The following is a 20,129-nucleotide window of genomic DNA, read 5'->3' on the forward strand; positions in this document are numbered from 1 at the left end:
GATGGATAAGTGTTTTGAAACCTCCCTCTTGAAGGAATTCAAGTCATAGGAAGGTGGAAATACAGAAGCAGGCAGGGAGTTCCAGAGTTTACCAGAGAAAGGGATGAATGATTGAGAATACTGGTTAACTCTTGCGTTAGAGAGGTGGACAGAATAGGGGTGAGAGAAAGAACAAAGTATTGTGCAGCGAGGCCGCGGAAGGAGGGGAGGCATGCAGTTAGCAAGATCAGAAGAGCAGTTAGCATGAAAATAGCGATAGAAGACAGCTAGATATGCAACATTGCGGCGGTGAGAGAGAGGCTGAAGACAGTCAGTTAGAGGAGAGGAGTTGATGAGACGAAAAGCTTTTGATTCCACCCTGTCTAGAAGAGCAGTGAGTGGAACCCCCCAGACATGTGAAGCATACTCCATACATGGACGGATAAGGCCCTTGTACAGAGTTAGCAGCTGGGAGGGTGAGAAAAACTGGCGGAGACGTCTCAGAACACCTAACTTCATAGAAGCTGTTTTAGCTAGAGATGAGATGTGAAGTTTCCAGTTCAGATTATAAGTAAAGGACAGACCGAGGATGTTCAGTGTAGAAGAGGGGGACAGTTGAGTGTCATTGAAGAAGAGGGGATAGTTGTCTGGAAGGTTGTGTCGAGTTGATAGATGGAGGAATTGAGTTTTTGAGGCATTGAACAATACCAAGTTTGCTCTGCCCCAATCAGAAATTTTAGAAAGATCAGAAGTCAGGCGTTCTGTGGCTTCCCTGCGTGATATGTTTACCTCCTGAAGGGTTGGACGTCTATGAAAAGACGTGGAAAAGTGTAGGGTGGTATCATCAGCGTATCACTGATAACTGAAATAACTGAAATTATTATTATTATTATTATTATTATCATTATTATTATTATTATTATTATTATTATTATTATTGTTGTTGTTGTTGTTGTTGTTTTTGATGATGATGGTGGTGGTGGTATTGTTTAAATAACGTTGGTTCAAATGTTCCTGAGCCCTGATTGGCCAGGCAGCAGCCAATAACGAGAGAGCATTATCATGCCACATGTGTAGATAAATAAAGAAAGAGATGAACCAGTACTACTACTAAGCATACACACAAAAAAAAAGTGAATAATTAAATATATATAAATAAACAAATAAACAAACAAAAAAATAAATAAATGGAAGAAAAAGTAACAAAGAAGAAGAAGAAGAAGAAGTAGAAGTAAAATTCCTTTACATGCTAATAATAAAAAGTTATAACAACAACAACAACAACAACTAGTAATAATAATAATAATAATAATAATAATAATAATAATAATAATAATAATAATAACAAAAGCATTTCATTTCTAATTATGCAAAACAATTCAATAAATAAACAAAAAACAAAATAAGCAACAAATAAAGTCCCAAATAAAAATTCATATTCACTCTTTATATAAACGCTCACTCTTGGTCCCTCTCCCTCTCTCCCTCTCCCTCTCCCTCCCTCCTCTTTTCATCTCTCTCTCTCTCTCTCTCTCTCTCTCTCTCTCTCTCTCTCTCTCTCTCCCTTCGTGCTTCTTCACACTATGAGAATATTCACGAAAAATTACATATTGGTTATGACGTGTGTGTGTGTGTGTGTGTGTGTGTGTGTGTGTGTAAGTGGGTGGGTGCCATATATTTGGTCAGTTTTCCTTCAGCCACTATCTACATCATTGCTGTTATGACTCAACAAAAAATGGAGTGCATTTTCTTCCCTCTGGCTTTTTTTGTTTCTTTTTCGTAGATATGAGTGTGTTCGTTTGTTGAACAAGTTCCTGTATATTAAATAGACCTTTGTGTGTCGCTCAAGTACCGAACAGCCTGGAAACACTGAGCCAAAGGGACGCCGCTCAGTCTGCAGCCAGTGTGGCGGCGTATCTTGAGTGGTGCGCGTGTGTATCACATTGTGTTCCTCCTCAAAGACTTAGTGGTGGTCAAGATAACCACGATTGGCCAAGCCTTCCCCGAAGTGTGCTACCAGTAGTGTACCAGGTGTGTTGAGTAGCCGCCACGTGGGTTGTGTACAGAAAGATTTGTGTGTTTTGCAAGTCCCATCATACCGCTGGCCAGGGAAACTGCACCTGCCACGATTTCAAACTGAACGCCATTCCGTTGTGTCAGTCTGAGACGCTTCCGCCCCCCTCTCCCACTCCTCTCCCCACCACCGACAGCCACTCCTTCCGGTCCCCCTTCCGCCAGCAGCTCCCCTCTCCCCACACCAACCAGCTAACAGCCCCTTCGCGGCCACTACCTGCCAGCACTCCTTCCCGCCCTTACCCGCCTCCCACTTTTTCCTGCCCCTTTCCACAACCCACTCCTTCCTAACCCCAACATCATTAACAATAACAATAACAGTCGCCGCCACCACCACCACCACCACCACCACCACCAACAACAACAACAACAATTGCCACCACCATCATCACCACCACCACCAACAACAACAACAACAGTCGCCACCACCACTATCAACAACAACAACAACAACAGCAACAGTCGCCACCACCACCATCACCACCACCACTATCAACAACAACAACAACAGCAACAGTCGCCACCACCACCATCACCACCACCACTATCAACAACAACAACAACAATAACAACAACAACAACAACAACAACAACAACAACAACAACAACAACAATAATAATATAGAGAAAACAGCATTTATTTTTTGTTTTTATCTATTTATTTATATATTTATTTATATATATTTTTTACGTAATGAAGGGACACCAGCATCAAACTTTTAGCGAGGCACACAACAGCAGCAAGACAAAGACGAACAATCAAGAGACACACACTGCTTGCTAATATTCGCTTTCTTCAACTTCTCCCCTTTTATCGGAAATTAAACAATCACCGTCTCTTTTAGTTTGGGACGTGCACAGGGGGGTAGGACTGCAAACGTTGACTGAAAGCGAAAAAAAAAAAAGAAAAAAAAAACACGGGAACACACACACACACACACACACACACACACACACACACACACACACACACACACACTTGGTAATAAGATGACATTATTTACGTAAAGCCCTTCTTGTTAGGCGTAGTAAGAGCCAATGATAGAAATAAAACACTACCAATAATTTTTGTTTACTATTATTCCGCAGCACACACAGCTTCCTGTAATGCGTGTAAACTGTCTTAGCTTAACCACTCTTCATAAGAAAAGTTTAATCTTGAAATGGAAGCCTTTTCCTGTGATAGATCCAACAGGCAGTGAAATATTCCGAATTACTCTCCGAACAATACCTCAAATAATTCATCTGATTCAGTGACTACAATTAACAACTAACGCCATAAAAAAGAAAAAAAATGACGTAAAACTCCGGCCTGTAATATCTTAATCATGCAACTTAAGATTCAAAGGACGACACAGGGTCACACAAGGCTTGGTTAGAACATTAGCAGCAGACCATTTAAAAATACCTCAGTCATCCCTCGATTCAGTTGACGCCTAGAGGCAGAGGCCCATTTTCTCTGAAGCCACGCAGTTCATAGGGTTCACAAGGAAGGCGAGGCTGCGGGACAGAAGCAGGCGTGCGTGTGGCAATACGGGAGCCGGGGAAGAAATGAAAGGGAAAAAAAAAAAGTCATTGATGAGACGATGAGTAAAAATAAATAAACTAAAAAAAAAATAATAATACTGTAAATATGTAGATAAGGATACAGTCAAAACACGAGAGACGTGAAGGGGGAAGTAGGGTTTCCTTCCCGGGATCCCGAGATCCCGGGATCCCGGGATCCCGGCCATAAATGGGCTTTTTTTCCTTCCCGGGAAATATGTGAAATCCCGGGAAATCCCGGGAAACTTCTTTTTATTATTTTTTTCTTATGTCAGCTAAAAAATACGAAAATGTATGAGAGAGAGAGAGAGAGAGAGAGAGAGAGAGAGAGAGAGAGAGAGAGAGAGAGAGAGAGAGAGAGATGCCTGGGCTGGAAGCGAGACAGCGATGAGCTGAATCAGCTGACGAGCGACGACACGTACCGTTCTCGTACACTTCTTTGCTTTGGTGGGCTTCTGGCGCTGAGTCAGGTTAGTCTGTTCTATTCTATCCCTGCGTGAAGGTGTGTAACGTGTGTTAATTGTGTAATGTGAAATTATTTCCTGTGGCCTGCTTCATGCTGATTGCTAACATCCTCATTCCTTTGTCCTTACCATAATTCTACTTCGGTGGGGTGAGCCTGAAATAATACAGTGTAAAAACTAGAAAATAAGTCGCCTGTTCCTCATAACTGTGTCTCTGAATGTGAGTTCGTTATTGAATTTTAGTGTTACAGACTACAAATACGGGGTCTCTCACATGGATATGATTTATTGTGACAACAACATCCTTATAGGGAATATAGAGAATGATTTTTTTTTTTTTTTTTCAGGTGATTTACTGAATTATCTGACTCTACATAACCATTAAAATGGCAGACGAGGCAGAAGCAACAACCAGTACTGAGTCTTATGCATGGAAATATTTTGAAAAACTTAAATGTGAAGAATCGTCACGATGTAAAAAGTGTCATGCAGTTATAAAGTGCAGAGGATGGTCTACCAGTGGTATGATCCGTCATCTCAAGAGCAAACATTCAATTGAAAAAACAGAAAATCTCAAACGTCCTTCAGACAGGTCTCATGATAAAGATACGAGTGAGGTGAAGAGGAATTCTGTGCAACAGAAAATGACTGATTTTTTTAAAAAGGAGGAGACGAAGGAAGAAATCGTTGGGAAGCTAGCTGCAGTAGATGGATTTTCCATAAATGCCATTGCCAAGAGTGAGTTCATAAAGACATCAATGCTTGCAAGGGGATACAAATTGCCTCAAAGTCCAACTCTTGTTATGGATCTTGTACATAAGCAGTACAATGTTGCAAAAGAAAGGGTGATATTTGATATTAACAAAAGGAAGAATGTTGGGGTTAGGTTTGGATTATCTCTTGATGAGTATACTTCACTAAAAAACAAGAGATACATGAACATAAATTTACATACTAGTGATACCTTTTGGAATCTAGGAATGGCTAGAATTACAGGTTCACTACCAGCAGAGACTGCAGTTGAGGTAGTTGAGAATAAGTTAGCCGAGTTTCAGGTAAACTTGGAAAGAGATGTAGTTGCATGTGTAACTGATGGAGCCAGCGTCATGGTTAAATTTGGCAAACTGATTAAGACCTGTCATCACATGTGTTATGCTCATGGAATACATCTTGCTGTTTCTGATGTTCTTTACATGAAAACAGATGGTAACTTAGTTAGTTTGGAAAGGAGAAATGTTACCCATCTCCAAGAAGAGGAAGCTGATGATGTGGAAGCTGTGCCAGAGGAAGAAGAGTTGAGTAGTATGATAGAGGTGGTATCAGATGAGGATTTGGAAAATATTAGGTTAGAGGATCTGGAAGATGATGAAGTAGGGAACATAGATTTGTCTGTCACCATCAACAAAGTCAGGAAAATTGTAAAGATTTTTAGAAAATCACCCACAAGAAATGAGAAGCTGCAGATGTATGTTGTTAGTGAATATGGCAAAGAACTGATGCTAAAACTCGACTCAAAGACAAGGTGGAACAGCTTGCTAGACATGCTAGAGCGATTTCTCAAAGTAAAAAACTCAGTTGCTAAAGCTATGATTGACTGTAATATGGAAATGAACATCACAAATGGAGAATTAAAAGTGCTGAATGACTTAGTAACAGCACTGCAACCAGTGAAACTAGGGGCAGAGAGGATGGGATGCAGAGGTACAACTATTCTTAGTGCTGAAGGTGTGTTTTCATTCATGTTGAAAGAATTGAATGAACAAAAGTCATCATTTTCAATGAAGCTGCAAAATTCTCTCTATAGCAGAATAAATGAAAGGAGGAGTGCGGTTCTCGTAGGCCTTATGAAATACCTGCATTGTGGTAAGGATTATAACAGCTGTGAGGAAAGATTACCATTAGCTTTACCCCGTAAGTCTGCCATCGTGGAGTCAGCTAAACAGCTGTTAGGAAGACTGTTTCAAGTAAGTGATGAAGAAGCTACAACTAGTGATAATGTGGAAACATCTGTAAATCAACAAAGCTCACTCACTGATAGATCTATGGCAGCCATAGATCAGATTCAGACACAAAGTACAAAAAAGAGAAGTGAATGTAACTACATTGGGAAGGAATTCAGTGTATTTGAGGCAACTGGGGACAGAACACAGAATTTAGAAAAATTGCTCCAGGCTCTCAACTCTGTACCACCAACGTCAGTTGAATCTGAAAGGGTTTTTTTAGCAGCTGGCCTTTTTATTACCAAACTAAGATCAAAGCTCAGTGATCGTAGTATTGACTGTTTGTGCTTTTTGAAGAGTTATTTCAAAAATAATTCTTAGGGTGTATGACTGCATTTGCAGCTGTGATTTTTTTTTTTTTTTTTTTTAATCTACAGGCCATTCCATACTCTAGCATTGGGTGTTTAAAGTCCCACTTCCCTCTTTTCGTTTACCATGTCTGGAAAGTTGGGCCTAAATTCCAAATATTCTTTTTATGATTTTGTATGTGCATTACGGAATTTTTATTTTCTTCAGCTTTATTCAAATACACTGGGAAAATACCAGATAATATCTACTCTTCTTTAATTTCAGGGCATTTCGGAACTTTCAGTATTTTCATTTATTTATTTATTTATTTATTTATTTATTTATTCACTTTTTAGGTTTTGTGGAATATGGTGTTCAAATTATTTTACATGTGTTATTGAATATATGCAAAAGTTATTCCATAGTTTCATTTTCTGTGTAGTTTACAGTCTTGTGGAGCAAGATGGCTTGATGGGGGTCAGTGGAGGTGGCCAGTGCTACTGGCCAAGCTTCTATATGGATATGGTAATATGCAAAAATTCATATTCTATACGTATTAGGAAACTCTATGTCATTTAAAAATACTTATTTCACACTTTCACAGGGTAAGTAACAGCGTATTTTTTCTGTCTTTTGTTGTGCCCTTGAGTCGCTCCTGTTACTGTAAAAAAAAAAAAAAAAAAAAGTACTACTGAGGTTCATTTACGAATTACGATAGAGAAGGAGTATTAGCAAACATTATCTGCTACGGGAAATCCCGGGATCCCGGGAAATGTCTTGATTTTTCCCGGAATCCCGGGATGCTATAAAATCCCAAAAACAGGAAACCCTAGGGGGAAGAAAATGGTTGAGAATGACAAAACAGAAATGTGAGGAGGAAGAAGAGGAATGAGTGTTAAGAAATGATAATAAAACAGGAATGTAGAGCTGAGTGACGAAGAGGCTAAAGCAAGGAGAGCATGAGGGCTGAGGAGATGATGAGGAGTGAGGGGACAGTGAGTAACAAGGAAGCTGATGAAGGAACGTGACCTGGACAGCAAATAAATAATGTTTGTCAAGTAGAAGGAAACAAAGAAAGAAGATGTGGCAACGTGCACGATCTGAAGCATCCCTACTTGTTCCTTTCCTTCTTTATCCCGTGCCTGCCTGCTCTCCTCCACTAATCCACACTGCGTCACCCTCCACGCGCTCTCCTTCCCAGTCCAGCACCACACCATTCTGTATCCACGTCTCCTGCACTGCTTATTTCCTCATGTCCCACGCGCACTCTCCACTGCACACTACATCCACTGCCTCGTCCACCAACCCTCCTCCTCATCCGATAGTCCATCCTGCGGCCTTGACTCGCTGGCTGCTTGTTTCCTGTCTGTCACTATCCCCTTCACTTCGTACTTTGCGTTGTTCAACCTTCATTTTCTCCTGAGAGCTGTCCTCTCTCACCCCTTCCCTTGCCTTGCCTTCTTTAAAATGATCTCTTGTGTTTTACCATGAAACTGCTTTCGTGCTTTTTTTTTTCGATCATATTTCATCGTATCTTTAGTATTTTTTGTTTCCCAGTAGTTTTGCCGCGTGGAGCCTTTTGATCTCGTTGTTGTGGCGTTTAGAATGAAGCAATTAATGTCACTTCCCCTTGTCTAACGCCCCCTGCTGCTCATCAGTAAGAGGAATGGTAGGTGTGAGACTTCCTGCATCGTCCACACTGTCACGAGTTTCACAGACAGCAGCAGACCACAGCCTTTGTTCTGTAGCGCCTTATCATGTCATAAGGGCTGTTTTCAAAAGACAAAGAGATTACCTTTCTATCTCAAGAGTACGAGTATTTTTTCGAATAATGAAACAAAATCTTTGTTGAACCTCCGCTAAAAACTTGAAAACCCTCACAACTTGTACTAGAGGTGCTACAGGCGGTCGAGGAGAGACACCGAGACGCTTGCAAATATCCAGATCCCAGAGAAGCCGCGTGGTGTGTTCCTCTGTGTCTGCGGCAGTTATGCACTTGTTGTCTCCTTGCATTAGTGAAAGGAATGTTCTCATACGCAAGTGCACCTCTCGTGTGTGTGTGTGTGTGTGTATGTGACCGCTAGCCTTCGTGTACAGGGAAACCACTTCTCCACTCATCAGTTGCCAATGTATCGTGGTCACCTTACACTCATTTTTCTATTCTCTGCTTGTGTACTTTGTTTTATTGAATCCTTGTGTTTTGGTGTATTTCCTCTTCTCTTGTCAGTGTTTACTCAGGTTTAACAGGAAGGTGTGTGTGTGTGTGTGTGTGTGTGTATGCTGGGTTTCACTTTACGAATGAAACTGTTTAAGGCTCATAAATCTCATAATAAAAGTGCCTATAATTAATATTCTCCTCAGTCAACCTCCCTATATTCATCTATTTAAAGACCCCTTGATAAAACTGCTCTATAACTTTATGAAAATACGCGATTATGTACTGAAAGATGGTTGAGTAAATGACAAAGCTAGTATAGTTGCCCCGAGAAAAGCTGTGAATCGTTTTATGTGGTGAGCGGTCGGAGACGAAAGATAGTGAAAACAGGCGTTTTTTTCCTCTAGACGGACGAGCAGTGACCGGCAACTCAGTTATTCCATGTGTACAGGGAAGTTTTGGGCCTCACTGTAAGTACATGAAAATAACAACAAGAATAATCAAGTATCAATGTTCCTTTTATCTCCTGGCTTTACCCCTCTCTCTCTCTCTCTCTCTCTCTCTCTCTCTCTCTCTCTCTCTCTCTCTCTCTCTCTCTCTCTCTCTCTCTCTCTCTCTCTCTCTCCTCCACTATCCCATCATCTTTCTCTCTTTTTCATTTTTTTTTTGTCCGTTTTCTTTATACGAACATTCATTTGGTGTTGTTTTTCACATTGGTGTCATCTTGCTTAATTTTGCGATTACTGTCACACATTATTAACATAGTCATCGCTCGTGTCACCTCCATTTTCCTTATTCCTTCTACCTCATTATCACGCTCTTATTTGATCCTTTTCCTTCTTTCCTTTCCATCTCTCTCCTTTTTTTCCTCCTTGTCACTCTTGGTCTCAGCTTTCCCCCATGTCACTCTATTCCTCTCTCTCTCTCTCTCTCTCTCTCTCTCTCTCTCTCTCTCTCTCTCTCTCTCTGTTATCTTCCTTACGATTCTTACCTCTTTCTCCTCACTGTTCCCTCTCCTCCCATTCTTCTCTCCTTGCTCCTCTTCCTGCACCTCTCAGTTCTCTTTCGCCTCCATATTCGTGGTTGCCAGCCCGGCGCTAACAGACACAGACAGGCTACCATACATCTCCCTTTTCTAGCATCATGAGCTGTGGCGGCGGCTCCAGCTGTCTTCCCAAGCGCTCCTCACGCTGGCGGGAACTACTGGCCGGAATGGTGAGGGCCCCGCAGCGCCACAGGTGTATTAAGACTCGGGAATGCGAGCTTTCTTGTATCCTGATGTGTTGGGTTGCAGCATTTGTAGGTACACGTTCCTCTGTTCTGTTTTATGAGCTATCATGACTGTTGTTACTGTTACTGTGACTGAAGCCAAGCAAGGGGCGAGAGTTAGAAAGCTTGGAGAGGCTGGAGTGTCAAGAACTGTGATGTTTTCACTTGGGTTTTCTTTTTTCTTTCCATCTGGTTGTGACAGACTCCGTTGGGGACTTGCGCCTTCTCCCCACACGAGTGGCACCAAGCAAGGGACAAGGAAAAGAAGGGAAAAAGTATGTAATGAGAAGAAGAAAATATTTATATGGTAATTGCTACTACAGTCAATGATTTTTCTTTTGAATGATTGCAAACTTTTATTACTTGGCAGTGAACGCAAAAATATCAAAATTTGTGTAGCAACAGTTTAAGTTTAATAGCAATATACAAGGAAATGTAGTTAACATGCACCAACGGTAGACTGACGTTACTTGTGTGCCAAAGGTGAAGAAATCTCTGGATCTGAGATAACCTGACAGCGAGTGAAGGATGAGGGACCATTAATCTGGCAGTGTACAGGGGCACCGCCTCAGCGACGCCTTAGAGCCAACACGCAATGGAAGAGCAACATTTCCTGTAATGAAGCGTTTGTGTTCTTGCACCTTTTTCACGCAAATACTTGTACCAGTGACACTGTCGTCGCTCCAGTCATCACACCACCACAGCCACAACAGTTACAAGAACACCTGTCCATATGCACCACATTTATTGCCACAACTAATGGCGTGTTCACTACCACACACACTACCACTGCTGATACCACCTGCAGCACCACCTCTACCACCACCATCACCAACAACAAGCAAATTTGTTGCCGAATTTCAAAGCAGACATATCTACACATAAAGGTTATTGTAAATGCTGCAAGACAACTACCACGCTACTGTTGAAGAATCTATTTTTCGTGATGGCGTCAGTCAGAGATGGTAGTGGGCATCCTGAGCCAGACAGAATTTGTTTGACATTTCTACTTTTACGTTTGTTTCAAGGACAGGACGTTACCTGCGCCCCTTGCGTGTGACTGACGGTCCCCCCCCAACTGGTCAAATACAAGGCCACAGAAAAGAAAACGGTCAGGTGTCCTGTTGTGTGAAGGTATTTACTAGTCAGCTGCATCCAAAAATGTGGCAATACTGAGTCTTCCCTTTGTCTGAAAACTTGCTTACTTTTCAGCATTTAAAGTTCATCTATTCCTTTATTGACTGAAAAGCATTCAAGTCAAGTAAATAGAATGAGGCAAATCGTACACTAAACAATTAATTACACATTGTTTCAAATAATATGGAGGACTCATTTAGAGCCACACGTAACACAGTGACGCTCACTCTCCATCACTAAACACAACATCACACACAACATAAAATATTTTGATCACCACGTAATAAATGAAATATATTAACACAGTACAATTAATAATAAAACACAGGGTCACTGCATGCGAAGGACCACAGAGAGTACCGTTTTTCACATCTTGATGAAGCACCAATTAAACACATGAAACACGTGAAAGACACATGGAAAACCACACAATACTTTGACACAACTACAGTGGAGACATTGAAGGCACTAGGACATTTCGAAGTACTGCATCACAAAGTACAAAGCGACCAGCGACCCGCCTGTCTTCATGGATCCATGATCTGAGTGTGCGACGTCTCGGCACACAACCCTGCTGCTGCTGCTGCTGTCTCCCGCTGTCTGCCTGCTGTATGCCTGCGCTTCGCCTTATCTTCGGTGCGCTACACATATCTACGTTCATAAGGTCTATATCTTGCTTCAGAAACTCAGGATACTGACTCCTTCAAAATGGTGTCCCTCAGGTCCTCTGCGCCACTAACCACCGGGGCACTGAGGGAAGCAGCGCCACTCACGCAGTCATCACTTTTAACTTTGGCACCAGACTGAGTGGTGTGTTGAGCCGACACTCAAGGGGATGGTTTCGTCTCTGCGTGTGGTGTCATGACCCTCAACAGCTGAATGAGGGTTGTCTTGGGAGGCCAGACTGCTTGCGCCGTCATCAGTCTTGCGGGGGGCGGTGACGCGGCTGGTGTCAGTACTACGACAAAAAATATCTTTAAAAATCCCTACAGCTACAACCCATTAAAAGGGTGTTTCTCTTGTTAATGATGCAGATATCTTGTTAATCTGTCACTGGAATCACAAAAACATCATTAAAAACCCCTATAACCTACACTACAGCATACTGAAATAGTGTTTCTCCTGTCACTAGTGCAGAAATCTTGTTAATCTGTCACTGCAACCTTAAAAAAAACATTCCTAACCTAACCTAACATGTTCCTAACCTAACCTAACCTAATTTTTACAGATCCGTGTCGTGGCATCATGAGGGAAAGCAGCTTGTGTGCTGTCATACGGACGGGACGCTCACAGCTTGGAATCTCAAACAAGCCTCTCCCATACCCACCTCTAATATTTTCCACCACGGTAAGAGAGAGAGAGAGAGAGAGAGAGAGAGAGAGAGAGAGAGAGAGAGAGAGAGAGAGAGAGAGAGAGAGAGAGAGAGAGAGAGAGGGGTGGCGGAAAAAGACGGGAAAATAAGAGAGAAAGAAAGAGATTTAAGGATACAAACGCATGTAGAGAGAGAGAGAGAGAGAGAGAGAGAGAGAGAGAGAGAGAGAGAGAGAGAGAATTAGATTAGATTATTTATTATCCACCAAAGTGGTTGTTACACATTTTACAAGTAGTCAAGTATACAAATATGATTAAATACCGGTGATATGTAACAATATGAATACAATAAAGTTGTGGAACACTCGTCCATAATAGATGCACTACAAAAGTGCTAAGTTAATGTACATATACTGGTACACTTACAATAAAAAGATGAAGATAAAACAAACCTAACTAAATATACTTTCGGGTAAAATAATTTTTTAAAGTCCAGCCTTAAAAGAGATTATAGATGTTTCCTGTGTGAGGGAGGGCAGGAGAGAGTTCCACACTCTGGCTCCCAGTATGACAGTGCGTCTATCACCAGAGTGTGTGTAGGTGCGCGGTACATGCAACCTTTGTATATGACGCTGCTGGTGACGCTGCTGGTGTCTTGTGACGCTACTGGTGATAGCTTGCCTGTTACATAGTGATAAAAAAACATTTTGGATAAAACCCTCGTAAAATCTCGTGACCACAGGGCCTCAGAGGTCGACCGACAGGCTTATGTCAGCACTTTCTATTAGTGCTAACGGCGCCAGCCTCTGAACAACGAGCAACACAATGCTGCTACCTAGATCACCGCACATGTTCTCACACATGTACTCATATATAGTCACATATGTACTCATATGAGGCTACCTCATACACACAGCATCGGTGTGTGTTCGTCTGTAGGGCTGCTACATACAAACATAACAATATGGTAAAATATGATATTTTGTATCACTCAGGTGGATGTCGCGTCTTCTATTTTACAATTATACATTATTCTAAACGTTATGTCAATGCTAATTATAGTGTAGCACGATTATTAAGGTGTTAAAAGATCATTAAGTAAGGAAAAAATTAGGAAGCTATAAAGGAAATTTTAAAAAGATGTGGCTGACGTTCCTTATCATTTGGTTCTAGCTAGTTAAAATTTCCTTTTTTTAATATACTATTGTTAAAAATACTTAGTTATATATTATTACCATTGTATCGAATTGAAACGATATTCATGAGAGTCTAAACGTAACCCAACCTAATCCTAACCTAACCTTGCCTAAGCCAGTATTATGTTCATGAGTAATTGGCAACTACTCTTCTAGACTTTGGAAATATGCATCGGGCGCCGGCGGTATGCAAGTGGGTGATGTCACGCACGTTTGCCAGCGAACACTCTGGACACTTTGGACATTTCATTCTGCCACACCGGTAATCCCTTAGCGACTCGGGAGACACCTTAAGCTGGTAGTCCGCGCGAACCAGACCAGGAACTCTACCAGTATAGATTTCCCTAAGGTGCATTAGCCTTACCAACTCAGGTGACAAGGTTAAATTTTCAGTCATCCTCCCTGCATGATTCATGTTGCCCAACCCAGAGTCCAACCCAGAGTATACAACACAAATTATAACTGCAAAGGCCAAATTAAATGTTTTAGTAACCCAGAGATACGAAAATACATATAACCCCAAAATAAATAAGACAAAAAATAAAATGATATCAAGCAAAAAAAAAAAACCATACATGCTTCTCAAATCCCATTCTCTCCCCCAAACTCCATCCTCTCATTTCTATGAACACGGGCAGCCTATGTAAAAGCCCTGCATAACAGTAATATAGTTAGAATTATGTAAGGACAGAGAATTATCATTATTGATATACACTGTCAGGGCCGGGATGGCTACTCTTCCCGTCAACACTCCTTCTAAGATTGGGACGTAAAGAAAACGAGAGAGAACGGAACTCCACAATAGTAATTAACAAAAAACAAAAAACACAACCCAACAATAACAGAGATATCCGGCAATATCACCAAGAGTCTTGGGGGAGTCCTTGGAGGCCGGCGTCCCTGCAGCCGTAGAAATCTCGTCTCGGCCGGCATGGGTTGAACCAGGAACGAGTTGGGGCCAACGGCAGATGAGTGCCAGGTTCTGAGGGCAGGTGAGATCAGCCACAATCTTTACCAAAGCCTTCCGGAGCGGTAGAGGAGAACAGCTGAACGAAGGTGTAGTCGTGGCAGATGGTGAGAGCTGTCTGCCGCCTGGTGTCTGTTGGCCTCACGATTGCCTCAGCTCTTGCAGAGTTCCCCCTACCAAAGAGGGAGGGGGTGGTGACGAGGGCACTCGAGGCGTTGCTTCGACGCGGTGATCCTGTATCATGACGAGTCAGCAGCCTGAGTCCCTTCTGCTCGAGGATTCGAGAGAAGGAAGAGAAACAAACCTTGGGCGAGACACTCCGCCCTTAACGTGGAAGGACAATCATTCTTCCCTCCCTGGATTTAATTTCTTCAAGCAGAAAATACAAGATTAACATGTGACCAACGTTTTCTGAACTTCTGAAGGCAGCCAAGGTGGATGTAAGTATTCTTGAAATCTTAAATAAAAAAATAAATAAAAAAATCTGAAAAATTGAAATTTTATCTAAAGTAATAAGAGATGCAGATACCAGCTGACTAATTTTAGTTGATAAAAAAATTGAATTAACAGTATAGTGTGTTGGACAAATAGCGCATGTGTCATTCTTAAGGGGTACTTCAGATATAACTAACATTTTTTTTTTTAGTAAGAGTAATGACTATAAATGTTTTCATGGTGGATCACCAAACATGGCTACATTATTGTAAATATGGATACACTGTGCTGTAGTAAGCTGTTATGTTATCTTTTAATTTATATACTGATCTGAATATTTTGTCATTTATATGGTATTTCATTAATAAGTTAAATACTTTTGTCGTATCACCTTGTGGCTTGTCTTCTGAGCATGACAACTGTCAAGCTATACTAATGATTTCTGAGATAGTAAATCACCATATTTGTTTTCTGTCAGCAGTGTACTGCTCTGCTTACATGTTCAGCACTGTCACCAGGTTCTCAAAGGTCTTATCCACCAATTTCTGAGCTTTATCCCGAGTGAGAACGTCGCTGGCGTAAACAAAGCTGTATATGAAGCGTCCTCGCAGGGTGTGGAACATGTGTCCCATAGGTTCAGTAAAGCATGAGGTAACCACGAAAAGATGTTGGAGCCTTACCTTATGCCTTTCTGACAGGATGATATGGTCTATGTTACCCATGTTGAATGAGGCATAGTCATACTCTGGTGATGATCGTTCTGCAAAAATATCTTCTACATTTCCCCTACCCAACAATAATAATTCACACGTCACTGCATACTTTTCTTGAAGACTTTTAGTGATATTTTTATGGATGCTTCTGGCATAGTCCCAAAAGTGGTCCTTCCAATTAAGAGGCGTCAAGACAACGTTCTTCATCATCATTCTGTGAGCACCCAGTGCTCCCGATGTGTTACTTGACCAATGACGTCTCATGTTAACAGCATGAAGCTCTTGGATTCTGTAAAAGTCTTGTTCTAGGCCTCCTTCCAACACGAAGTCAACGAGACTTGTGTTGAACACCGCCAGTAGTCCACTGTTCACCGTAATTTGCTCTTCTTTGCACTTGCTGATGAAGCTTTGGGTGGTCTCCTTGTCCAGGTCACGTATGACTATCTGACTCTTAAAAGCAGGATCTTTGGGCATCGGATAAGCACGTGGGATTAATTTTTCATCTTGTTTTGACTTTTTCATATTCTCTCGTAGCTGCTGTTACTGGTCTTCGTCCTCCATCAGTTCCATCATCCGAGTTGTAATTATATTTTTGGTTTCCTCTCCAGCATCAATCCTGCCCAGCTGAGCTGCGTCGTCGACGGCTTTATCGGAGAGCATGTCGTCCAACACGTCGAGGAACGCGTTTGCAATGTACATGTTTGAGGTATCATCGGCGATGCCGTGATGATTGGCCAGCAGTAATGTGCGGGTGTAGGGAAAAGTGGCAGACAACTCCTGCCGGAAACTGCAGCCAGGGTCACTGGCAGGAAGGAGACGTGCACACCACAAAGGACCTTCGGTGGTAGGAAAGTGGTACTGCATTAATGTCTCCACAGCCTGAACTAGCTCCTTCGTGTCTGTTACCTGAGGAAAGGGAATGATGCGTGGCATCAGTAGCCAAGGCATAACATAACATAACTGACTATCTTCAACCTCTTTCTCATTGGCGCAATGTTGCATCTCTAGCTATCTTCTACCGCTATTTTCATGCTAACTGCTCTTCTGCTCTTGCTAACTGCATGCCTCCCCTCCTGCCGCGGCCTTGCTGCACAAGACATTCTTTTATCTCTCACCCCTATTCTGTCCACCTCTTTAATGCAAGAGTTAACCAGTATTCTCAGTCATTCATTCTTTTCTCTGGTAAACTCTAGAACTCCCTTACTGTTTCTATATTTCCACCTTCCTATGACTTGAATTCCTTCAAGAGGGAGGTTTCAAGACACCTATCCTTCAAGTTTTGACTACCGCTTCAGACCCTATTCAGGGAGCAGCATCTCATTGGGAATTTTTTATAAATTTTTTGTTGCACCTGCTTCCTACGTGCTGGACGCGCCACGTACTCGTCGCTCTCTCACTCTGTCTGATCACTTATGTTTCAAAAATTCTAGGGGCTCTATTTGGGGAGGCTGGGTGGAAACAAACTATGCTACAGGAAAGAACAATCTCTCTGCTACATGATCTACTCACTTAAACTTTTCAGAAGCAAAACGAAATGGGGAAAATTGGGTGGGGAAGATCAACTTTTTATTTATATAAGTTTTACAGTACCTCTTTGCTCACATGAATATGCGTCTGGGAAGCGTCCACGTCTCGCGCTCACTCTTGACTCTTTTTCTTTCTCTCTGTTCTGTTAGTTGTTCTTTTCTACCTTCTATCACGCTACACACATCACACTACACTTGGATCAGCTTTCCCTAGGTTAGCTCCTTCTATCCTATTACGGTTATAAACACAATGAATCCAGGCTCCTACTGGTCGTCGACCACTATCAAATCTCTGAGGTCACCACTCCGTTTAACCTTCCCACGGAGAAGATAATATAGCAAGCGCCATCTAAAACATCCAAGCTGGAAAGAACTAATGAGCCACATGGTAGGGAGCCCAGACAGTATAGATGACATACTCCCTGAGTGAGAGTAACATTACACTAATTGAGGTTGCCAATCTGTTTAACCGACCTACAGACAACGAAATACTCTAACAACACTTAACATCCACAGCAGTGAAAGAATCGACAACCACAGATATAACATGCAATGACACATATATGATCAAGGTATACCACCTCCTTGGACATTCACCTACCATAAAAAATCCACCCACTGTAAAATAGTGTTATAACCTCAAGCTTAGTAGTGCCGTTTACTGCCTCCTTGACGACAGGACTTGTCAGGATCTGAGGAGGGAGTAAGTTCACTACACAGCTAATCACTTAAGCTCTCCAACAACGTGATGCAGTAGCACTTAATACTAAACAACCTCGCGAACTAGACACGACCGTAAACGAGTGTCTACGAACAGACAAAAGGGACATTTACCACTCAATGACCACAAGGCTGGACCCTTACACACATGCAGCCGAGGAGTCACTTCCCTGGGGTGTTATACACAGTTACTCTTTCTGGCATACATTTATTTATTTATTATTTATACTCATATTCTATATAAATAGACCGTTGCGTACGTCCAGTAATGACTCACTTATCCCATTAAGACAACTGACCCGTCTAACTCTTACCCTACCTCAGTCTTCTTCAAATATCAGGGCTCATCTCAGTACGTCTACTCTGTCCAAGAGCTGAGTAGTGACTGACTGCGAAAAGCGCATTCAACACTCTCCCTCTGCTGCCATGAAGAGAGGATAAAAGGAAGTGGGGGGCCACACACACACACACACACACACACACACACAGACATATATATATATATACGAGTATATATATATATATATATATATATATATATATATATATATATATATATATATATATATATATATATATATATATATATATATATATATATATATATATATATATATATATATATATATATATATATATATATATATATATATATATATATATATATATATTTTTTTTTTTTTTTTTTTTTTTTTTTTTTTACAAATATTAGAGCTATGAACAATTCTGTGACGAAAACAGTGAAAACTGCACGTTTGATCGTATCATTGGATAAATAAATATGGATGTAATTAACAATTGAAAAAAAAAAAAATGAGCGGCGTGGCACCACGACTGCCAAGACAAGAAATGCACAGGAGCAACGCTAGCATTGAACAAGCGGATTATTAATCAGATCACACAGTTTCCCTCCGAAACAGTGACAATGAATACCTTCACATATTATTGTGTGGAAATGATGTCCTCCGACGTGGTTACCCGCCATGCTTGACCATTGTATATGTTGCCAAGCCGCTCCTAAATTTCACAGCACGGTTAAACAGCGCCTGAAAATGCACATATGCATAAAATATTTTTGATCCACATTAACTTATGCCTTCACCTCTAGCAATATCTGTAGCAACTAGTGATACACACACATACACACACACACACACACACACACACACACACACACACACACTCTCTCTCTCTCTCTCTCTCTCTCTCTCTCTCTCTCTCTCTCTCTCTCTCTCTCTCGCTCTCTTTCTTTCTCTCTCTCTCTCTTATATAAGTTTCTAGTAGGTTTACTTTACAGACCACCAAATTCTAGTATTAGTGACTTTTTATCATCATTAAAGCTCTTGATTGGTCTTATAAGTAGGGCACAACTACCATGTTATATTTTAGGTGATTTTAATATAAACTTACTAGCTAAGCATGACTGTGTACAAAGCTTATCCGATTTATTTTACTCATACTCATATTTTCCAGTGATAACTAAACCAACAAGAGTTACTAAGTCGTCAGCCACATTAATAGATCATATATGGACGAATGATGTAAATTATAATTTTAGTGGAATGATTTATTCATCAATCAATGATCATTTTCCAGTGTTTAGCTCGTTTTCTGCACCGTCATTTCACAAGTATTTGGATAAAATCATAACTAAAAGGATGATAAATGACAATTATATAAATGATTTTACAGCTGAGCTACAAGAATATAACTGGGTAGCAGCCATGACTAGCCCTTGCGTAAGTGACTATTTACACGTATACATTACTAAATTTTCAAGCATCTATAACAAACATTTTCCAATTAAAACCTTCATAATCAAAGATAAGTATAGTAATAAGTATAAATATAATACATAACTCAAGGTCTACGGAAATCTATAAAACAAAGAAACAGACTACAGAAACTTTACACAAAGATAATTATTATAAGTCTAAATTTAAAGAAAATGCAGGAAATACTAAAAAAACCTAGGAGATGATTAATGGTATTATGGGTAAGAATCTTCGAGAAAATCCTAAGTCTATAACATTTCATGGCAAAACTATTTCCCAGAGTAATGAGGTGGCTGAAGCTTTTAATGATTACTTCAGTAGCGTTGCAAACAGCCTTGTTACAAACATTCCTCCACCACCAGTGCCATTCACTCGCTACTTACCGGAACCGACTCAATTTTCATGTTTTATTCAGCCAACCGTTCAAAAAGAAATTGAAAATATAATAAAACATTTGAAAATAACTTCTCCCGGCTATGATTATATAGACGTTAAAGTAATAAAAAATATAATATCCCCATTTTTAACTTACATAATTAATAAGTCTTGAAGAAGGCACTTTTCTTAAACATCTCC

At 40.9% G+C, this 20,129-nt stretch overlaps 1 protein-coding gene and 1 long non-coding RNA gene across 2 annotated transcripts; both read left to right on the forward strand.

Moving 5' to 3' along the window:
- The first annotated feature begins 3,737 nt into the window (after positions 1–3,737).
- Positions 3,738–8,899, forward strand: LOC135093524 (uncharacterized). The gene is made up of 2 exons (XM_063992834.1): positions 3,738–4,067; positions 4,409–8,899. The coding sequence occupies exon 2, from the start codon at positions 4,448–4,450 to the stop codon at positions 6,380–6,382; it is 1,935 nt and encodes a 644-aa protein (XP_063848904.1). The 5' UTR covers positions 3,738–4,067; positions 4,409–4,447; the 3' UTR covers positions 6,383–8,899.
- A 551-nt stretch (positions 8,900–9,450) lies between these two features.
- On the forward strand, positions 9,451–16,650 carry LOC135093560 (uncharacterized). Its single transcript, XR_010263419.1, has 2 exons — positions 9,451–12,257; positions 16,141–16,650. It is a non-coding gene; the product is annotated as an uncharacterized LOC135093560 (long non-coding RNA).
- The last annotated feature ends 3,479 nt before the right edge of the window (positions 16,651–20,129 follow it).

The sequence above is a fragment of the Scylla paramamosain genome, chromosome 43, assembly GCF_035594125.1.
Source record: "Scylla paramamosain isolate STU-SP2022 chromosome 43, ASM3559412v1, whole genome shotgun sequence".
NCBI classification, from domain to species: domain Eukaryota; kingdom Metazoa; phylum Arthropoda; class Malacostraca; order Decapoda; family Portunidae; genus Scylla; species Scylla paramamosain.